This window comes from Nelumbo nucifera, chromosome 5, assembly GCF_055504915.1.
Source record: "Nelumbo nucifera cultivar China Antique chromosome 5, China Antique-T2T, whole genome shotgun sequence".
NCBI lineage: Eukaryota > Viridiplantae > Streptophyta > Magnoliopsida > Proteales > Nelumbonaceae > Nelumbo > Nelumbo nucifera.
Genome location: NC_142653.1, coordinates 12885126 through 12903106, shown reverse-complemented (window position 1 = coordinate 12903106; position 17981 = coordinate 12885126). Strand labels below are relative to the sequence as shown.

The window sequence follows — 17981 nt, the reverse complement described above, 5'->3', positions numbered from 1 at the left end:
TAATCAAATTCGATTCAAATCGAATATTCGAATATTTAATCGGATTCTAATTCAAATATTAATTTTCAATATCTGTCAGATATCGAATCGAATTTAGATATTGCCTGATCCGATTCGAATTCGATCCATTTACACCGCTACAGTCTTAACCTCTTTAGTTCTATTCAACTAAGGTGGCATTTGATAAATATAAAAATTCAGATCCGAAAAGTTAAAAAGATATTAAATGTATCTAAAATCTGAAAAAGAGGCATAGATGCTTTTCTACTTTTTAGAGGATCTGAGTCCATAAGTTTGTTTGTGTTGGATCAATCCTTTACCATCTGAAATTTACTTATTTTACTATTTTACCCTTAAAACATACTATTTGAAAATGTTGAATTCAATTTGCATTATCTCATAAAAATTAATTTTCAACCTCAAAATAATATTGAAACAATACAAATAATAAATAATAAATTAATAATTACTAATTAATGAAACAATTAAAATTAAAATATTTTTTAAAAATTAATGAAATAATTAAAAATTATTAGTTAATAAAAATAATTAATAATTAATAAATAACATAAGTAAAATTAATAAAAAATAATTAATGCTTAAAATATTAAAATAATTAATAAAAATATTATTATTATTCACTGAACCACCGCTATTGCGGTGGTGGGAAGACAGGGGAGAGAGAGAGAGAGAGAGAGAGAAAATACACTAGGAGGGAGAGCCGCCATTGCAAGTTGCAAAGGTAGTGGCGGAAAGACAAGGCGAAGAGAGAGAGAAGTTGATGTTTAGGTTTTTTGTGTTTGGGGTTATAAGGGGTAACGCATGTCATTTTCCAAAATATCTTACAATATTTTGGACAATGCATTGACTCTGAAAACATGTTTGAGCGCGTTAAGAACTGGCCCAATGTCTATTATTTTTAGATCTGAAAATAAGATCCAGACCAATTTTAAGAGGTAAAATCAAACATGCTTTTCTTATTAACTTGGGCATCAAATACTCCTCCCTAGAAAATTACCTTAGGGCTCTTAACCCCTATATATATATATATATAGTTGGATACACCTTAGCTCATTTCGCTCATCAGAGAAAAATAACTATATTTGACTATTTGAGTATGAAATTAGAATAATTAATGATTAAACGTTATAAAAAATAAAAAAGAACCATATTTTTTGTTTTGTTAAAGCATACAAAGATGAATAAAAAAAACAACTCAATTTTTTGGTGAAGTTCTCCTAAATAAGAATAACAATCAATATAATGCTATAAATCTTTATAAAAAAGGTTAGAGATATCTAAAAATATCACTTTGGAAGTAATAAAATATGGCCTAGTGGGCACAAGTTTAGTTGAGGATTTTTTTATAAAGATTTTCTTATATGTTAATTTATTGTAAGTGAAAATTTAAAAGGATCTTTCCCAAAAAACAAATACAGAATTATTCTTTTATTAAGCTTGAAAGTTATAAATTTAAATAGAAAAAAAATACAGATTTTTAATTAAACATCTGACCCATATAATGCCAATAGTCTGATAATTGTCTTGGCTTAACATCCAAACCACGGTCAAAAACTTTAATGAGATCTCTCAGCTCCTCTCATTTCAGCCTTTCTTGCTCCCTCGTAAAGCCATGTCATTAATGTCTTCTCCCTCTCTCGCAAAGCCACATCATAATGCCTAACCCACTATTTTGCATTCCCTAATTAAATCCAATCTGTGAGAGGAGACGTGATAGGGTAGGATAACAGGGCCATTATGCCTCTTAATTTTTTACCCTTCTTCTAATTAATCCACTCACAAATCTTCATTAGGCTCCGTGATTTAATAGAGTTAGAATCAATCACAATTCTAAATCGTGATTTTCATTCAACCCAAAATTAGGCTCCTAATGCATCTCACAGTCTTCCTCTTCCAAGTGAAACACCGACATCTTTTTTTCTCCAGCTCAACCAACTATTCAATCAAGAGAACCCATCCTGCAGGTAAGGCAAGAATTGTTTCTTCGTTTTTCTCCTTCTAAGCCATGAAACAAGGGCTCCGCCCCATTGTGTTTCTAACCTATAGTCCTCTCCTATTGCGGTTCAACCATAATTGGATTAAAAGGTATACTAGTGGCACTACAAAGTCCAGCCCATTGTACTCTACAGGTAAACAAAACTTATTGCCAAAACAGGGGAATCGCCTTTCTTCTTCTGGGCAGCAAAACAGGGGCTCTGCTCCATCGTGTTTCTAAACCACCATCTTCTCCTCTTGTAGTTCAATCGTCCTTTGATTCTCATGAAGTTCAGTTGGAAATCACTGCCAGCATACCTCGACCAGTTAAAACCTCCCCCACAATTGAGTCACTTTGTTAATCATTCAGTTATTGTTACATTTCACCCCTACTGTAAATCATTTAGTTCTTCTCCAACATACCTCCACTGTTATTGTTACATGATCACAGACTCACAGTAGGTCAGTAGCAGTGGAAGAAGGGTTGTGTTCATTGCACCGCAGAGGTATGCTATTACATTTAGCATACATGTGTTAGTTGGGACACATCTACTGTGATTGCCCATTCGAGCAATCACTGTAGATACAAAGTGGGCAATAGAGATTATTCAAATGGGTCAGATCTTTGCTCTGTCAGTCTCATATCCGACCCATTTTCTGTTATTTACTGCGTTACTGTGTTATTTTTGTTATTTGTTCTTCAATAATTTTTAAAATAACTTTTGTTTAGTTACTTTAGTCCCAAACAAACTTCTTAAGCTAGGCTTGTTTATCATAATTACAATAAACTGTTTAATTAAAAAATATTAAACATTTTACTATGTTGAAAGTAATTATGTTTTCCATTCACTAATATTTTCAGTAGTTTTAAACTTTTAATAAATTTTAAATTAAATACCATATTTATTAATAGAGAATGTTGAATATATTTTCTGAAAATTGCTAAAAATTATCAAAATTTACAAAAAATCTGAAAATCACCAAAAATTACTGAAATTTAAAATAATTACTTAAAAATTATTTTAAAATAATTACAGTAAATTAAAATAAATACTGAAAATAATTATTTTAGAATAATTACTGAAACTTAAAATAGTTATTTTGAAATCATTATAGAATAATTATTGAAAAGTTAAAATAAATACCATATTTATTCGTTATGGTATTTATTTAATTAATAGTAATTAATCAATTAATGGTATTTATTTAATAATTAAATTAAATTAATTAATTAATAATCTTCTCTTTGGACCCAAGTAATTAGCGTATAATATAAATCATAATTTTAGGAATCCAACCAATCTTCTCTTTGGACCCAAGTAATTAGCGTATAATATAAATCATAATTTTAGGAATCCAACCCAATATAATAGATTAATAGGAAACCAATTCCTACATAGTAGGAAATCTTTCCACCTTTCAAACTCTCTCATGATCTCCTCTATCCGAATATAGTAGGAAATCTTTCAACATTTAAAACTCTACAGTCCATTATCTCTATTTATCTTTTACTCAATACAATAGGAAAGCTTTGTACAATTGAGTTATAACTCTATCTAATCTCCGGTTCCAATACTATCGGTTCCGTTCCCATAACGTCTTTTCACTCTGTTGTACTCTTCCCATCTCTTTACTTTCCCGCTCTCTTTCAGTAGTTGATTGACAGAAGGTGACCGAGTAAATCCAATTGAGGGAAGACGCGCCATAGCTGATGCTGCATTTGCATTTTGTTTGTTACATTCTGTCATCTTATTCTTCTGTTCTTTGGAGCACAAGTTAGGATATGTTTAAAAGGTTTTCTGGCAAAGTTTTACAAAAGATTTGGGAATTCTTGGGGTTAATTTTTCTTGGTGCCATTAGAAGGTCCAATTTTTTTTTTTTTTAGTTCAAAGAGAAGTTAATTAAATTAAATTAACTTGAGTACCTTAACTAATTTACTTACTTAGCTTAATTAAATTAAGTTAATTAGTTATAACTAATTAACTAGTAGTTAGTTAACTTTGTGTACGCCTAACCTGGGTTATTTAATGATTTACTTTTATTGGTTAAAGCAGCAAATTATTAATTAAGTTTCTTCCATATAAAATCATATATAAAAATGATACAAATTAATAAAAATATTTTAATAATTTTTATTAATACAAGATTTTTTATTTAAAAAGAAAGTAAATATAAATTAATACATGCTTAATTTTAGTTTCAAAATTAAATCCTATAATTTGATAATGGAACTACAATTTTTTATAAAATTAAAAAAGTAATAAAATTATTAGTTTTACATTCAATTATTATTAATTTAAAATCCTTTAATCCATTTAAAATAATAAAAATTTAGTAAAATTTAAAATAATATAATAAAAAATAACAACTAATACAATTAGGAATGTCAATGTCCTCTTTTTTGGGATGCAACTTGGGTGGGTTGGATTGTATTAAGGGTTAACCCAATCCTAAGTCTCAAACCTCGAGCTTAGGCTTGGCCCAACTCAAAGTTAAGCTCGAGTTTACCAACGTAAGCGCAATTTCTACCCTACCCGATGGGTACCCACCCCAATGGGGCCGGTTTTTGCTTGAAGGATGGGTTTTAGGGCAAGTTGGGTTTTGAGATTCTACAACCTGTACGTTACGAGTATGGTATGGTACTAGGCTAAACCCGACCCTCTGATCCCCAACCCACATGTTGTTGGAAAGCATATAAACATTTGTATACTAGGTGTTGAATTTAATAATATTTTGATTTTGATGTGAAGGACAATTGATAGTTTATGTGTTTTTTTACTTCTTAATCAAATATTTGGAAACTTAGTTGTTTATTTATGTTACTTCACTTATTTATTAGTTATATATAATAAGAAATAATAGAAAATTAGATGTGGATTCTAAACCCTATCACCCCTATCCTTGAATGTGGGGTCGAGGAGGGTTTTACATTTTCATTTGCGGGGAGGGTTTGGATTCTCAAAATCCAACCCACTATGGGTTTTGCTATGGGTATGGATTATGAGGTTTAGGGAGGCAAGCAGAGCCTAGAATTTACAAAACCTTTCTTGAACCCACTCCTTTGCCATCTCAACATGAGTTAGGCTTAGACTTGGGCATATTGATCTTTGTAGCTCAATTTTCATGTAAAATAGATTGATAATATATAGATATGTATAATATAAAATGTTGGGTAGGCTTAGATTTCATAAGATCAGTACCCAAGGCCTCAACCTAAACCTAGTCCCATTTTAGTTAGGCCTAAACTTTTTGGCTTCAAAAACTCAAGCCTAACCTATGCAAAAGTTTTGGTTGAATAGGGTTAGGCTTGGATTAGGTCCACCCAACTTTCACCCTTAGCTCTTTTTGCCTCAAATTATTTTAACAAAGCCTGTATACCGCATGGGGCCCCGTTAGTAATTAACCAAACCCGAACAATCATAACCGTGAATAATTTATAGGTGATTAGGTGGTAAAAAATCACATAATCGTATAATGACGTAGCCCATGGAAAGCAAATGGAATAAGGCTGCATTTGGCATTCCTATTTTAAGGACTTATCTCCTTTTGTAGTTAAAAACTCATTATTCATAGGGGCATTTTAACCACAAAAAAAAAGATACAAGTCCTTAAAATAAGGAATGCAAAATGCAGCCTAAGTATGTCTATCCATCAATCTATATTATGTGACCAAATGACCCATGGTTGAATTGGTCACAAGGCATCCCTCTCACTATCCCACAGTGGAGGCATAGAATCAAACCGACACATCTGTAGTATGTTAGTTGTATGGTTGGCCACTGGTCGGGGTGTAAACAGATCGAATTCGAATCAGATCAGGCAATATCTGAATTCGAATCTGATTAGAAAATCCGATATCCAAATTCAATTTGATATTCGATGAATATTGAAAATTAATATCCGAATTCGAATCCGGTTAAATATTCAAATATTCGATTTGAATTGAATTTGATTAATTAATTATTTTAGATAATTAATAAATATTTTATTGATATAAAGTGTATAAATATATAAATTATTTATATAACTTAATTATTATATATAAATCATATAAAATATTTTATATATTATATAAAAATTAAATAATCGGTCAAATTTAGACATTTATCGAATTGAATCAGATCATATATGAATTCGATTCTGATTAATTATTCGGTAAAAATAGGATATCCGAATTCAATTAATTAGATATTCAAATTATCTGAATTTGATTCGGTTATATCAAATATCAAATTCGAAATTGGATTTTCAAATACTATTGACACCCCTAGCCACTGGCGTACCTCTTGGAATGTTAAAAGATGAAAAATAAATAAATTTTGAAAATTTCTATTATATTTCATTGAATGCCATAATTCATTGATTAGATTGAAGATAACATATTTAGACATGTATTATAAATATTAATCTTATATTATATATTATATGGTGTTATTAAAATATTGTGTCTTAATTTTTGTGACTTCCATGAAAAAGGAAAATATGATATAAATACATGCATATAAAAAATGATGAATAAGTATGATCCACCGTTCAATTGGTATCTATAAAAAAGATTCTCTTTAATGCCACAAGAAGGTAACATTGGGGCGCATTTTCCAGTTTCAGCCTACTCTCTGTATTTACCAAGTTATCCAGTAGTCACATCCATTGCCAGATCTCCGATAGTAATACAATAAGCTCAGAAGGCATTGATATTGGAAATTTATTGCTGGTTCCTGCTAATGGCCGACTGCAGATTCTCGTATGGATAATGATTTTTACCATACCACGGGTATTTCCTATAGTGCGTTTCTTTTTCTTAAAGAATAGATTTTGTGGTGGGAATGGGTTTTGGGATTCTACAATTTGTATAGGTATAGGTAAGGTATATTATTAGGCTAAATTCAATTCTCCCACATCCGCATATTGTTGGAAAGTATATAAGAAATTATAGGAAATTAGATGTGGGTTCTAAACCCAATCCACTCGTACCCTTGAATGCGAGGAGGGTAAGGTCCGTGAAGATTTTGCATTTTCATGTGTGGGGAGGGTTTAGATTCTTAAAATCCAACCAGATATAGGTTTTAGGGTGAATATGAATTAGAAGGTTTAAGGAGACGAATAAGGTCTTGAATTTACAAAGCCCTCCCTGACTCTCTGTTGACATCTCTAATTTTCAGTGTGGATTGAAATGTGGGAAGAATTTGTGGGTATTGATAAGCTTAAATACCCATTTAGACTTTTAGTGGGGTTAGGCATATAATCAATAGTTATGGGTGGCAATTTGTGTTCTCGTGCTTGTTACATGTTGAGGGCAAGAATATTTGAATATATAGGTTGATACAAATACAATATGATTAATTAATTGTATTAAATTTTTAAATTTGAACACGATATATTTATTACATGTGTAACACAACACAACCTGCATGACACAAATTAATATAATTAACCTATTTAATTCTTTATTAAATGGCACATATAGCCTGAATTAACACAAAATCAACCTAATTAATTAATTTAAATTAAACAATAATTAGATCTAAATAATAAAACAAACATTTAATAATGCATTATCTAAATAAATCCATAAAAAAACATTCAATGCCATACTTACCTACTATAACAATATTTCATCCAAATATATATACACTGGAAACTTTGGGTCAAAATCGTGTTCATGTATCATATCAAATATTTCCAACCCTACCGATGTTTATAAGATCACTACTCCTGATTGGGTTACGTAGCCTGATGTACACACTTCGTTTGTAGCAGATCTCACCCAAGGAATGATAATTTAATGGTTATATTGTAACAAGAATTCCAAAACATGCATTAATTGGAATTTCTTAGATACAAAGACGCAGCAAAACCATCACAAATGTCAATTATATGACAACATCCACACAGATTTTTTTTTTTCATGAACATCTAGAATTGAAGATTGTAATCTTGACAATTCCACAATTGCCTGATGCATAAAAATCTATGAATGGTGATATGTTCTTATTTTAAGCTAAAATCACCAAAGAAACACAATTTTCTACCATCGGGTGGCTGTTGTGTCAATGAAAAGGGGAAGAGAACACTGTGATACCAAGTTTTCTCCATAGCTATGTCGCAGCATGGGTTTGATCTCCTGCCCACAAGAATTCTGTTCACGTTTATTTATATAACATCGTAGTCACAAATGAGGAACATCTCATCCTCTTATATAGTATTATGCGTGAAAAGATGTTTCTAATACATGAAGATAGTGTGTTGTGGGGAAACATGGGCAGAATTCTTATGGGCAGGAGATTGGAGTCCTATTTTGAATGGTTCAAGCTTAAGTCGAGTTAGAGGTGCAATTCAGGTTGGCCCAAGTTAATATTTTACACTACTTCAAGGTCAGGTCTTCAAGCCAGGCCTATTAAAATTTTGACAAAACCCTAACCTAAGCCCACTCAAATTAAAACCTGATTTTGATATATGTTTGGTAGGTTCTTAGGAGAAGCCACTAAAAGTAGCTGCAATGGAAAGCCCATTTCTTGGCTGAAGGATATCATATTTGGGCTTTGATTTTCATCAAACATTATTTTTAAGGTATCCAATGGGACCCACCTTGCAAAGCAAAAAGGCACCACTAAAAAATGCTTTCAAATAATGCCGTTTGGGAGGGGCTGGGCTGAACATTTACCAAACATTGAGACTTTCTGGATTGACTATCTATAGAGATGAAGTGGGCAATCCAAAAAAGTGCTATTTCACCAAAAAGGGGAATCGGATTTCAATTAACTAAATCAAAAGTTGGAATTAAACTATTTCAATTTTCATTCCAAACCGGCAAACCCCTATTCCCGTGAACCAAAAAGACCCTAAATCCTCAAATAAAATGCATCTTGCGAATGACCCAATAGTTCAGCTGGTCAGCATTCGTCTCTTTGAAGAAGGTGTGTGGGCACAAACACCAGGATACACAGGCTCTCCACATAGTGTGAATGCTAGTTAGCCTCTGTGGGGACCAAAGCCGCATCACATGTACCGAAAACAAATAAATATATGACAAGCAACTTGAGGCAATTAATCACATACCAAGTAAACGGTACATTAAATAAATACCATTACATCGCACCATAATTAATTCTTCTTATTTTCTGTACTGTCTCCATTTCCAAGTAGATAGCACATTAATTCTACTTATTTTGCATCTTTCTATCTCCAATTAATTCTTCCTATTTTCTATTTCTCTATTTTTTTGAAGTTGTAAGGTGTCAAATTGGTTGGTTATTGGTAACTGGTTGTGGCAAAAAGTTTGGAATCAAATTCCGCCTGCACCAAGGTTGGTGGATGAGATGGGCTATTGCTGTTGTATAGCCTCATAGAGCCAAAACTTAAAAAGAACAGAAAAAGAAAAATTTTAGCCATGCATAAACTCGTTCTTTCAATTTGAAAACTACCAACATAAAAGGGTTTAGTTTTTAGACATGCATAAGTTCATCTTTTCAATTTGAAAACTACCAACATAAAAGGGTTTAGTTTGAATGGGACCTGATTTGATTTAGTAAGTATGCATTGCTATGAACACACTTGATGATGGGTGATCTGATGTTCCTTGTTGGAGGATAGCTCGGATGCTGGGTTGGTGAGGCACTTAGTCGAGCTGCAAGGAAATAATATCAGAGTGACAGAGTAAATGGGTTGCTTTACCAGGGGTGGATACTCCAATACTTAAGTCAGTAAAAAGTATTATGAAAGCTAGAAGGCAAGAATGCAAGTGTATTTGGGAGCAAAACCGTGTGTACCTTCTTTGATCAATGGGGCACCTTTCTATAGACGATGGTTCTGTGGGCTTCATGTAGCGCGTCTGAGATTCGGAGGTGGTTTCAGTCCCGAAATTGGATTCTACGTAAAGCGATGATGTTTATCCAGTTGCCTCCGAAGTGGGCGAGGTGTGAGTTAGTTCCATCAATGAGGCGACGTGATCCCAAAGGATTTAGAGGTGATAATCCACTCATGAAGGAGGTTGCCCATCATGTCGTGCAAGTTGCCAATTGGGTCTTAGTCAACTCGGTGGAAGTAGGTTGCCTCTTATTCTGACCTAACCCTTTTCAGGGTAGGGGCGTTCGCTGGTCGGCCTGTCGAGGTGGAATCAAGGCGGTTAAGTCAGGTGCGATGTGTCCAAAGTGCTTCCGAAGTCATTGCCTATATAGTGCAGAGATGTCATGTGATGATTCCAAGGTGCCATGTGTCACAATACTACTGAAGGGCCAAATCACCCCTCATCGACACTAATCACTCAATAAAAAACAACTGTCTCAGAAATTGTTTCAGATCATTTTCAACGGTAAGCTGAGGGTATTTATGAAACAAGTGTCAAGGAAGTTATTGAATGCTTAATTAGGGTGCTTAAGGATTCTACTTGCCTGATTTGGACTCAGTTTGGACGTGTCACTACGACCTTGAAACTAAAACTTCTCTCATATAAAAAAGGAAAAAGATGTGAAATTATAAACATTCTAGAGTCAGTTGCTATTTTATTTACCTTTGATCATAGCTTCTTAAGCTTTGATTTCTTGCATAGGGGGCATATAATCTTTTTCCTACCACCAAGGTTCAAAATATTGATACATATCGGGAGCTTTCTGATATGCCCCTATGGAGGGTGTATTGGGGTTTTGACTAGTTGAGGGGGTAGACGGACCTTAAACCGGTTCCTCTGAACCAGATTTGAAAAAAAAAGCTACCGATACTGTTCGATACACCTCCACTGGCATATATGGCATATTGATATTTTGAACCTTGCCTACCACACTCCCAAATAAATAACCCTTTTATTTCCTCCATTCTTTTTCATATAAAGTAGGATCCACTTTATTTTATTTCTCAGGCTCAGTTTGGAAGGAGTATAAATACAAATATGAAGAGTGCAAAACCTTATATTTTGTATGTATTTATATTGTATATATGTGCATTTGTACACCTTTCAGAACAAATAAGACTAAGTCAAATTTGAAGCAAAATCAAACTAGACTATCGGCTTATTCGTACTGACATGTATTTATATATACCAGGGCACTGCAAACAACATGAGCCTGAATTGCCAAATGCCACTTACTCGAGTAAATGCACTTATCCAGGTAAGTGTTTCTCAAGAAAGACTTAACTGGATAAATGCATTTACCCATGTTCTTTTATTTCTTATACAAACAAGACAATAACCATTTTAGACATAGAAATCCATTATTATAAGGGGTATTTTTGTCTAATTCAAGTGTTGACAACTTTCCTGCAAGGTGGAAAGTTATTTATCCACCTATGGGTATCACTTACCCAAGAAAATAAACTTTCCCTGATCCCCACATAAATCTGAAAAAAAAACATGGGATTACGATTGTTTCCTACTTTCCTAAAAAGTGATTCTAAATGGTTGTGGTTATATGATTCCTATCACATAACACGACTATATTTAAGCATAAAAACTTTAATCAAATAAAACTCACTTAGCATACCGAGTGACCACGAGTACACATATTGTTATTCCAAGCATTTTAATTGTTTAGGCTCAGTTTGGGAGGAGTGCATTAGTCACCATTCACCATTCAAACTGATTCAGCCCTATGTCAAGCTGCTGGACTTGGTCTATCGGTTGAACCTGATTCAACCCCATTTTTCAGAGGGATTTTCAGCCCAACTTTAGTTTAAATGCAATCGGGGGGTTTATTTTGTAATTGTACTGACAAATATCTGGTCATCATCTCAGAAAATCGCTACTAGGGGAGGCAATTTCTGTGGCCTTGGCTGTTGGTATGGGAGGAAATTTCTAGCAGAGCCCAGCCCAAGTCTGACGCAGATGACCTTGGCTGTTGGTTTGGGCCTAAATACCTGGGCAAACGTCGATCATGTATATTTAAATGGCATGATGCATGTATTTAATTCAATGTTATCAATTTCTCGTTGATTTGGCTGATTGAACTGTTCAAACCATTATCTGGTTAGAATTTTAAGTCTGGTTTAGTCAAGACTTGTAAGATGGTCAAAACAGTTGATTTACACAAGAACTGTTCGACCCAGCTGGTTCAACTGTTGATCTGTTCGACCTGATGAATAGGTTGCGGGTTGCACACTGAATACATGCAAACTTTCAGAGGCTATAAGTTTGCACTCCATTGCCCTGCTATTTTCGTGAAAAAAAAAACATTTTTGACATCAAATTGCAAATTTTAATATTTTTTATAAATAAAAAAATTAAAAACACAAATTAAATATAAAACAATACATATAACATATCTAAAACGTACTTATATATTATTTATTGCTAAAATATATATATTTATACATACATATATATACATATATACATGATGTGGCACGATTTGAACTGTTCGACCTGACTGGATGAACTGGTGATCTGTGACCCTGAGACAAAAAACAGTTTAACCTCTGAGTCGGTTTTTAAAACATTGATTTAATTAGCATGTACATAAGATTGAAAAAATTGAGGATAGACTATTTATTAAAACACTACATTGTTAAAACAATTTATTTTTATGTATATACTATTAAGCCTACAAACCTAAAAGGGCATATAAATTTGAACTTCACGAAACCAAAACGGACCAAAACGGATGGTTAAGCAGTGATCAAGTGACCCAGTGGCCTCTCTGGTTCCTACTCAAATGACGGTTTTTACATTTTGGATGGGCTATGTGTCCAGTTACCCGGTGAAACCGTGATCCAATAAGGAGAATTCTGGTTTTTTGTTCGGTCCAAAGTTTTAGGTTGTAATGTGAAATGGACCTGAATCTGATAGACCCCCCTAACAGGGTATGCTTGGCCCAGTCCATTTTGCGACCGACAAATTTTTGCCCAGATTGGCCCAATTTGAAAAAATGAATCCAGATCCGCTACCAATAAAACACTACCAATACAGCTTCCAACATGATCTATAGCCACACCATTACCATCTCAAACATACAATCCCATCAATTAAAACATCAAAGCATAGGAGTATGAACATGTGCGGCTATAGATCATGCTGTATTGTTAGTGTGACTAGCATTTTGTTAGTAGCAGATTTGGGCTCTCTCTCTCTCTTCATGGCAGGTGCCCATAATGGATGTAGGGCTTTGACTGATAGATGCATTTTACTAGTTCCCATTACCAGACTCACCTAAAGTCCACTAATGAATAAATAACAATTACACCATTAGTGCCTCTGGGTTTTAATATAATTGTTGATAAGGGTATCTGCCTCTAATTCCTGTACCTTTTTATACTTCTTTCCTAAAAGCTATCCAGGTCCAAAAGTTATCGCTCAGGCACTGCCTCATGTCACACTTTGAAGACCAATTTTTCAACGCATTTGAAAGTTTAGTCAAGCTTAAGTAGTTGAGATTACTCTAGTAGTAGTAGTAGTAGTATACTATTAATCTATTCCTTTTTCTTGTTTTTCTGGACAGGCATCAACTAACTACTCATCCGACAAGGGGCGGCCATAGGTTGGCCGGACAACTAGGGTTGGCTTGGTAATGTATCCAAACCTAAATGGGGATCGGACATCGGACCATGTGACATTGGATTTGGATTGTGGTCCGTTCAATTCAAAGGGATAGACCAATAGACATGGGCGGGTTGATGGGACGGGCCCAAAATTTTTAAGCCTCGTCGCCTAATCGATGCACAATTCTCAACCCTCCTTTCTTTCTCCCATTAAGGAAGGAGGTGGATTTGCACCAAACTTCAGTGATTTGGACATTAATAGTGGCAATGCCACTCTGTAAACGCCAAGTGAAAAGCTATACAATCCTTCTGGGGGCTCTCTGTATAAATAGGCCTAGTTCCTCTCCTTATTTGTCACACCAGTACTGGTTACAGCATCAAAATATTTGTCATATATTTGGAGCTATGAATCCCAAACCCTACGTTCACTCTCTCTTTCCCTTCTTTGTGATCTTACTCGTCAATCCCCTTGTCTTCTGCCAACTTGATTACAAATTTTACGATGACATTTGCCCAAACCTGACAAATATCGTTAGATATGGCGTGTGGTCAGCTATTAAGAATGAAACTAGAGTGGCAGCTTCTCTCCTGCGATTGCACTTCCATGATTGTATCGTCAATGTAAACTACTTCTCAGCTTCTAACAATTTCCTCATCTGTCTCCTCTCCTTCTCAATTGCATTCAACGTCTTACGCCCTCTGAATGTTTTCATTTGGCACTGATCATCCCATCTTTCGTTGCTTGCCCATTTGGATTTTGGAATTAATGTAGGGATGTGATGGGTCTATTCTACTCGACGACACCAGCACCATGAAAGGGGAGAAGAGCGCAGCGCCAAATCAGAACTCAGCTAGAGGTTTCGAGGTCCTCGACGCCATAAAGGCTAATGTAGAGAAGGCCTGCCCATCAATCGTCTCCTGTGCTGATATATTGGCACTTGCAGCAAGAGAAGCTGTCTATCTCGTAACCAACACTGCTCCCTGTTCATTAATCATTTACGAAGATATTAAGCGTGATGTGATCTGCATGCAATGACCACGACTACAAAGTATTTCAGTTGATCTCTGTTTACGCTAATAAATTTTCTTTGAATGATTCCCTTTCTCAGACTGGAGGACCTTATTGGTCGCTACCGTTAGGCCGGCGAGACAGCACGACGGCAAGCCAGAGTGCGGCTAATGAGCAGATACCATCCCCTCTGGAGCCCTTAGAGAATATCACCGCCAAATTTACGTCAAAGGGTCTAGAACTGAAGGATGTTGTTGTGCTCTCAGGTCATTTGTTACATCCTACAGCATCTACGTTTCTATTAGCTTGATTCAAATTTCAATGCGTATCAATTAGAATATTGGAGGTATATATAGAACAAAGGTTATGAGCCGACCGGTCTAGCCAAAATATACGGTTTGGCCATGGCCAAACCTTTCAGTTTTGCGCCAGTCAAGCCAGACCAGACTTACCCAAGGGAGTCATTTCTTCCTCCCTTGTCCAAGTTTTGATCCATCACCCATGTAGCTTCAGTAAATTAAGTTCTACTAAATTAATCTACTACGCATGCATAAGCTGTCAAAGCATTGATATATAATTATATTGGCTCTTCACAGGTGGACACACTATAGGGTTCGCACAGTGCTTCACGTTTAAGCAAAGGCTCTTCGACTACAACAGCTCAGGCAAAGCCGATCCAACACTAGAGTCATCATTTCTTCAGGGTCTGCAGAGTTTATGCCCAAACCAAGCTAGCTCAGACAGCAATTTGGCTCCTTTGGACCGTGTCACAACAAACAAATTCGACAACGGGTATTTTAAGAACCTCTTGAACAATTCCGGACTTCTCCAATCAGACCAAGCTCTGATGGGTGACTCAGACACTGCATCCATGGTGAATAACTACAGCAAGTCCCCATATCTGTTCTTCACTGACTTCGGAGCATCCATGGTGAAGATGAGCAAGATAAGGGTTCTTACTGGCAAGGAAGGAGAAATAAGGAAGAATTGCAGGGTTGTAAACTAAAATGGATGGTCACATACCTAACTAAGCTTAAGGTTAATTTGTTTGAAGTGTTAGAGACTGTAACTGGTAATTAATGAAGATGTAATTTGTACACGTAACATGTTAAGTGAATCCATGAATGCATGAATATAATAATAGCGTTGGCTGTGTATTGAATGAGATCGATGAGTTCATAGATCTCCTGCTTGGGAACATTTGAAACCTACAGTTCATTATATTTATTGATGAAGAGATTGATTAGAAGCTTACATAGAACTCTGTTCAGATTGTTCAAACATGCATACTTGGTATGCTTAGTGGACTAATATACTGTTACAGAGTAGTATTCATTTCAATTCACAGATCCACATTTCTTCCTTATCTGTCCCTTGTTTCCTGTGAGCACACCGAGATTGCCCATCTTCACCATTGACTCTGCAAAGTCTTTGTAGAACAGATAAGGATACTGGGTATAGGAATTAACAATGGAGGCAGTCGTAGGGTCATTCATAAGGGCTTGGTCCGACTCCAGAAGTCCGGAACTCTTTGCCAGGTTGCTGTAATATCCGTTATCAAACTTGGATGCACTGGCCGAGTCCAAGGGCGCCAGATTGCTGTCTGATCCACCCTTTGGGCAGGTACTTTGCAGATTTTGGAGGAGCGTCGAATCAAGCGACTTGTCGGGCTTTCCAGAACCATTGAAGTCAAATAGTCTCCGCTTAAACGTGAAGCACTGAGCGTAGCCTATGGTATGTGCACCTGTAGTGGACAATAATCCTCAGCTTTACCAAGTTCGCATTAAACAATGGATTCTGATCACTCAGAAATCCTGCCTACTGACTCTTTTCCGAGTTTTATTATTCAGTGTCAATTTTACCAACTGAAGTATGAAGATAGAGTTAGTAAAATGACAGACCATACATGAAAAGCAACTGAAGAATTATTAAAAGATGGAAGAGTAGATTCAGTGGGAGAAGGGATAAGAACCTGAGAGCACCACAACATCCTTCAGCTCAAGACCCTTGGAGGTGAATTTGGCTGTAATATTGTTTAAAGACTCAAAAGGTGATGGTAGCTGTTGATTCGCTGTCTCTTCACTTGCAGTTGTGCCATCTCGCCTACCTAATGGCACAAGCCAAAAAGGTCCTCCGGCCTATATCAAAGGCAAGAAAGAAGAAAAAAAAAACGTTAAAACATAGCTGGAAAGTTCCACCAAGAAAATCAGATTGCGCTACTCTTCTACTCTAGGTTGCACTCGCACAGCTAGCGCCATGTGCAACTGATTATCCATTGAAGTGCTACTTGAATGTGGTGAATTCGTGACTAGTTGTTTAACATTTGATTCAGTTCAGTGGGCTTTTCACTTTCTTCTTTAGTACTTACTAAAAACGATAGAAAAAAGGAAAGAAGTAAACATTAAGTCGATCATCGACCAAGTTCAGTTCGCAACTATAAGAAGGAAGAGTTTCTTACGACGACGACGGCATCTCTCGCTGCAATAGCCAATATATCAGCGCAGGAGACAATCGATGGACAGGCTGCTTCCACGTCTGCCTTTATCTTTTCAATGACCTCGAACCCTCTCGCGGAATTACGATTTGGAAGTGCATTCTTTTCACTAGTGAACTTTGCGGTGGCATCCAAAAGCACAGAACCATCGCATCCCTGTTGATGAACCCAGCAGGAAAAAGAAAGTAAACCTACTGTAAGAGATTTATCACACTTCATATATATGAACATCATCAACTACTTCACTCTCCAACTATCAGGCCATTAATCTGTGATCATCTAAACCCAAATAATACTTTACAGTTTTATAGTAGAGCTAAACTAATTACTACATAGGATGTGAGTAATGTCAAGGTGTCAAGAGAAGATAAGTTACATTGACCAAACAATCATGGAAGTGCAATCGAAGGAGAGAGGCCGCTATCCTGGTTTCATTCTGCACAGCAGCCCAAACACCATATTTCACGATCCTGAACAAATCGGGGCATTTGTTATTGTAGATGTAATAATCAAGTTCGCAATGTCCGACTGGATTCAACGACAAAAATAGGAAGAAGAGAAAAGGTATGGTTAGAAGAACTGAGGATGAGGATTTGTGATTCATGGTGTGTGTAGAATGTGATAAAGTTTGTTCGAATACGATTGATGCTAAGTGTTGGGCACTACTGGGGATGCGGTGGGTGATTTATATGCTAACTTGCTAGTGGGCTTCGTAGGCTTAGGCATAGATAGTGGCGACGCCACTAGCTAGAGAAAGCCAAAACTTCCCAACTCGAGACATTGTTTATTGTTTGTTTTCATGGACAATGGGATTAGAAATCTACTACTTGGAAGTCGAAGCTGACAATGACGATCGACCCAAATGTGTTGCATTTGATGACAAATCCATCAGAGATGAGCTCACTCATATTTCAAATTGGAGCATGCACCATTGCCATTTACTCAAGCATGCTGAGGTGGGGCAGAAATATCTCTCTGATTGGACTTATCAACATATACAACAGTTTTAGGCAGGTG

At 35.6% G+C, this 17981-nt stretch overlaps 2 protein-coding genes across 2 annotated transcripts; one reads left to right on the top strand and one right to left on the bottom strand.

The window, feature by feature from the left end:
• Window positions 1–13806: 13806 nt before the first annotated feature.
• Window positions 13807–15728, top strand: LOC104605423 (peroxidase 10-like). Its single transcript, XM_010270189.2, has 4 exons — window positions 13807–14082; window positions 14234–14425; window positions 14571–14736; window positions 15067–15728. The coding sequence occupies exons 1-4, from the start codon at window positions 13867–13869 to the stop codon at window positions 15474–15476; spliced, it is 984 nt and encodes a 327-aa protein (XP_010268491.2). The 5' UTR covers window positions 13807–13866; the 3' UTR covers window positions 15477–15728.
• Window positions 15600–17683, bottom strand: LOC104605427 (Peroxidase superfamily protein). Its single transcript, XM_010270202.3, has 4 exons — window positions 17341–17683; window positions 16929–17120; window positions 16443–16608; window positions 15600–16214 (listed from the first exon to the last, which is right to left on the bottom strand). Exons 1-4 carry the CDS (start codon window positions 17566–17568, stop codon window positions 15808–15810), a joined length of 993 nt encoding a protein of 330 aa, XP_010268504.1. The 5' UTR covers window positions 17569–17683; the 3' UTR covers window positions 15600–15807.
• Window positions 17684–17981: the final 298 nt, after the last annotated feature.

What these genes read in the sequence shown, in the direction of transcription:
- LOC104605423 (XM_010270189.2), top strand. Translation starts at nt 13,867, where the DNA reads ATGAATCCCAAACCCTACGTTCACTCTCTCTTTCCCTTCTTTGTGATC. An exon ending in CAAGAGAAGCTGTCTATCTC is followed by an intron (nt 14,426 to 14,570) that starts GTAACCAACACT and finishes TCCCTTTCTCAG; the next exon opens with ACTGGAGGACCTTATTGGTC. An exon ending in GGATGTTGTTGTGCTCTCAG is followed by an intron (nt 14,737 to 15,066) that starts GTCATTTGTTAC and finishes GGCTCTTCACAG; the next exon opens with GTGGACACACTATAGGGTTC.
- LOC104605427 (XM_010270202.3), bottom strand. Translation starts at nt 17,568, where the DNA reads ATGAATCACAAATCCTCATCCTCAGTTCTTCTAACCATACCTTTTCTC. An exon ending in TCCATGATTGTTTGGTCAAT is followed by an intron (nt 17,121 to 17,340) that starts GTAACTTATCTT and finishes GTTCATCAACAG; the next exon opens with GGATGCGATGGTTCTGTGCT. An exon ending in GGATGTTGTGGTGCTCTCAG is followed by an intron (nt 16,215 to 16,442) that starts GTTCTTATCCCT and finishes TGTCCACTACAG; the next exon opens with GTGCACATACCATAGGCTAC.